This window comes from Caloenas nicobarica, chromosome 32 (genome assembly GCF_036013445.1).
Source record: "Caloenas nicobarica isolate bCalNic1 chromosome 32, bCalNic1.hap1, whole genome shotgun sequence".
Classification (NCBI taxonomy): domain Eukaryota; kingdom Metazoa; phylum Chordata; class Aves; order Columbiformes; family Columbidae; genus Caloenas; species Caloenas nicobarica.
In genome coordinates this window covers 1,028,146-1,032,034 of record NC_088276.1, presented here as the reverse complement: position 1 = coordinate 1,032,034, position 3,889 = coordinate 1,028,146, and the positions used below count along the sequence as shown (strand labels likewise).

The window sequence follows — 3,889 nt, the reverse complement described above, 5'->3', positions numbered from 1 at the left end:
CCTCTGATGCCTGTGAGGAGATACCTTGTCCTTACAGCACAGGGGCCTCATGGCCTCCTTGTCCCCAGCCAGGAACCTGGGAGGTGTGGGACCATAGTCCTACCCTTGGCCTTGCACAGCCCCACATCACACTGTCCCAGGAACAGCCCTGGGCAATGTGGGAGGGACAGGATCTGCCTTCCCAGGGTTGGGGGTGAGGGCTTGGCCCTTTGATTAATGAAACACATCCAGTTTTACTCAGCATCAGAGAGACCTTCACCTTGGTTTTCCTGATCTGTCATTTCTGCCTCCAGTTTTCTTCTCTAACCAGACCCTGGGGACATTTCCTCAGTAGTGTTCCTCAGTGGGACCCATTAACATTACAAGAGACTTTGGAGTTTGAATCTGACTTGGACTTCTTGACAGGTTTCTTCAACTGCCTCTCAGGGTCTGATGTTCATGGCCTCAGCACCAAACCCACCAGAGGGGTCATTAAAGCGCCTTGGGCTGCTCCTGTGCTGCTGAGCTGGGCTGGGCTCCTGGGACAGAGGGAGCTCATGGCAAGCGGCAGCGCTGCAGAGAGACAGCTCTGCCCAGGAGCAGCTCCTCTGCAAAGCGCAGCAGGGCTGAGGGCTCTGCCTGGGGATCTCAGGGAGACGAGCAAGGCAGAGAGAGATTAAAGGTGGTCAGGATTGGGAGGATGACTGAGAGCTCACTGGAGGAGAAATCTTTGCAGGCCTTGCCATGGTAAGTCTGTGGGTACAGGGCAATGCAGCTGTAGCTCCTGGAGGCATCTCCTAAAGCTGGAACAGCCACAGCTTGTGGGATCCCTATGGAGGGGACCTTTGTTCAGCAATTTTGAAAATCAAAGCAGACGGTTTTGCAGCCAAGGGTGCCCAGGGCTGTCCTGCAGAGCAGGGTCCCTGCACCCCAGGGCTGTGCCGGGGCAGGGACTCTGCCGCCTGCCAGGGTCAGCGCTCAGCCTGCCCGGGGAGATCCCCACGGTGCTGTGGGGAGAAGCTGTGGGTGGAAGGAGCAACCTCTGGCTGGGCAGGGTCTAGGTATGGAGTGGGTTCTGCTTGGGATGCGGCTGCTCGTAGCTCCAGATCACTTTAGGACGTTCCTCGGAGGCTTTTGGAAAGGCACAGCAAGACAGGGGCTCTGTGAAAAGTAAGGATCCTGTTCAATCGGTCTCATACTCTAGATTGTCTATGAGGCCAATGGGACACAATAATTAACGTCTCAGTTCAGGAGGGTGCACTGAAATTCCAAATCTGTGGCTCTTAGCAGTGAATAAACCTGTGAGTATCAGAAATGGACACACCCTGGCTTCCAGACATCATCAGCATGACTTTTCCATGCTCATTATTGTTGGTCTGATGTTCTGATCAGAGCCGGCCCACACAGAGCTGCCCCTGGGCATTGCCCGACTGCTGGGAGGGGTCTGCAGGGCAGAGCTGAGCACACAGCGGCTGGGATGGGGTCTGTGACACTGACAGGAGGAGACCTGGGCACAGAGACACAGCTGCAGGCAGGGACAGCTCCAGGCAGCAGAGCAGGGGCTGGTCAGGAGCTCTTCTGCTCCTTCTCTGCAGATGGCTGCTGGGGGTTGTCTGCTGGGCAATGATCGGACTGTCCCTTTAGCACATCCCATCTCCAGGAGCCCTGACTCTGCTCTGCCTGTCCTGCTGGGCTCACCAGCTGCCCCCATAAAGGCCCAGCTCTGCTGTAGGGTCCCAGGAGTGCTGAGCCTTTCCTTGGGGTCCGCACTCTCCTGCCAGAGTCCTTTGCTTCTCTGGGTGAGGGGTCGTGTCCTGCTCTCTCCATCACGTCTCCACCTCTGCGCTGGGACAGAGAAAAGTTTGCAGATCTGCCCTTTCAAACAGGGCCCCTCTGCTCCAGTATGAGTCCAGTTTTGGGTTTTCTTTTAAAGAGAGATTTGTTTGTGAAGTCATTTTCAAAGCAGCACAAGTGAAAGCACAGGGCAAATGGGTAAAAGCTGTTCTTCTAACTCTGCACTGAGCCACAGAGAGATGAGCCCTTTTGCCTGTCCTGTCTCAAGACTCTTCACATTTTCAGTCATACCTATGAGGAATTTAACCCCTAGAAAAATCCAGTCATGAGATGTGATGGTGGAAAATTAAAAATACAGACAAAATCATAATAATGACATGCTAAGCCTCTGCTCTGCAGCCCACGCTCTTAAGTGTCACGAGTGCAGATATTGAACTTTTCCATGAATGGTGCATAAAATGTGACATTGCTTGTGAATGTCAGATGTCTCACCAACGAGCTCTCATGTCCCCACTGTGGAAGAGCAAACCTGGTTGCTTGGCCCCAGACGGGCAGAGGTCCTGCTCCTCACAGCACACTCAGCCAGCACAGACCAGAGGAAGGAAATGCATTGGAATTGGGGTTATTTATGTGAAAAATCAAGTGGCCTTCTCAGAGGAGTCTTCCCGCATTCAAGTTGTCATTTCATTTTTTAGAACAGTGCCTCCATATCAAGAAAGAGCAAATGTCCAACAGCAGCTCCATCACCCAGTTCCTCCTCCTGGCGTTCACAGACACACGGGAGCTGCAGCTCTTGCACTTCTGGCTCTTCCTGGGCATCTACCTGGCTGCCCTCCTGGGCAACGGCCTCATCATCACCACCATAGCCTGTGACCAGCACCTCCACACCCCCATGTACTTCTTCCTCCTCAACCTCTCCCTCCTTGACCTGGGTTCCATCTCCACCACTGTCCCCAAATCCATGGCCAGCTCTCTTTGGGATACCAGGGTCATTTCCTATGCGGGATGTGCTGCCCAGGTCTTCTTTGTGTGTTTCTTGATTAGTGCAGAGTATTCTCTTCTCACCTTCATGTCCTATGACCGCTATGTTGCCATCTGCAAACCCCTGCACTACGGGACCCTCCTGGGCAGCAGAGCTTGTGTCCACATGGCAGCAGCTGCCTGGGCCAGTGGGTTTCTCAATGCTCTGCTGCACACAGCCAATACATTTTCACTGCCACTGTGCAAGGGCAATGCCCTGGACCAGTTCTTCTGTGAAATCCCCCAGATCCTCAAGCTCTCCTGCTCACACTCCTACTCCAGGGAAGCTGGGCTCCTTGTGGTTTGTGTCTGTTTAGGATTTGGGTGTTTTGTGTTCATTGTGGTGTCCTATGTGCAGATCTTGAGGGCCGTGCTGAGGATCCCCTCTGAGCAGGGACGGCACAAAGCCTTTTCCACGTGCCTCCCTCACCTGGCCGTGGTCTCTCTGTTCCTCAGCACTGTCATGTTTGCCTACCTAAAAACTCCCTCCATCTCCTACCCTTCCCTGGACCTGGTGGTGTCTGTTCTGTACTCGGTGGTGCCTCCAGCAGTGAATCCCCTCATCTACAGCATGAGGAACCAGGAGTTCAAGGATGCCCTGTGGAAACTCATATCTTAGTGTTTTCTGAAGCAAGAAACTGTCCATCTGCTTCTACCTAGCAGTTTTAATGTAACTAGTTACATCTCCAGTCTATCATCTGTATTTTCTGTTGTTATTGGCGTTTTTTTAATTGTGATAACATTGTCATCCCCTTTCTAATACACTGTCTGCTTTTCTTTTATAACCCCTGCCTGTGTAAATGAGGAGCCATGATCTGTGTGTATTTAAACAATGTAAAGGGTCCTGTAGTGACTTCGTTTTCACTATATCATTCCTGCAAGGCCTGTTTGGAGCTGCAGGGACAGCTCCTGTGTGCATGGGAGGAGGGGAAAAGAGTCCAGCCTGGCAGCACTGCCAGGGAGCAGCAGCGCTTGGCCTTCCAGAGCTGTTCTCGTTCCACTCCCACACTCTCCTTCTCATCCCTTGTGTTGGTGCAAGGCCTGAGTGCTCTGGCAGCCTGGTCACCGTCCTGCTGTGTGTCAGTCCTGTGAGCGC

General features: G+C 53.0%; 1 protein-coding gene across 1 annotated transcript; it reads left to right on the top strand.

The window, feature by feature from the left end:
• Nucleotides 1-2,497: 2,497 nt before the first annotated feature.
• LOC136000343 (olfactory receptor 14J1-like) lies at nt 2,498-3,412 on the top strand. The gene has a single exon (XM_065654124.1). It carries the CDS (start codon nt 2,498-2,500, stop codon nt 3,410-3,412), a length of 915 nt encoding a protein of 304 aa, XP_065510196.1.
• Nucleotides 3,413-3,889: the final 477 nt, after the last annotated feature.

Excerpts from the sequence above, each read along its gene's own strand:
- LOC136000343 (XM_065654124.1), top strand. The coding sequence starts at position 2,498 with ATGTCCAACAGCAGCTCCATCACCCAGTTCCTCCTCCTGGCGTTCACA.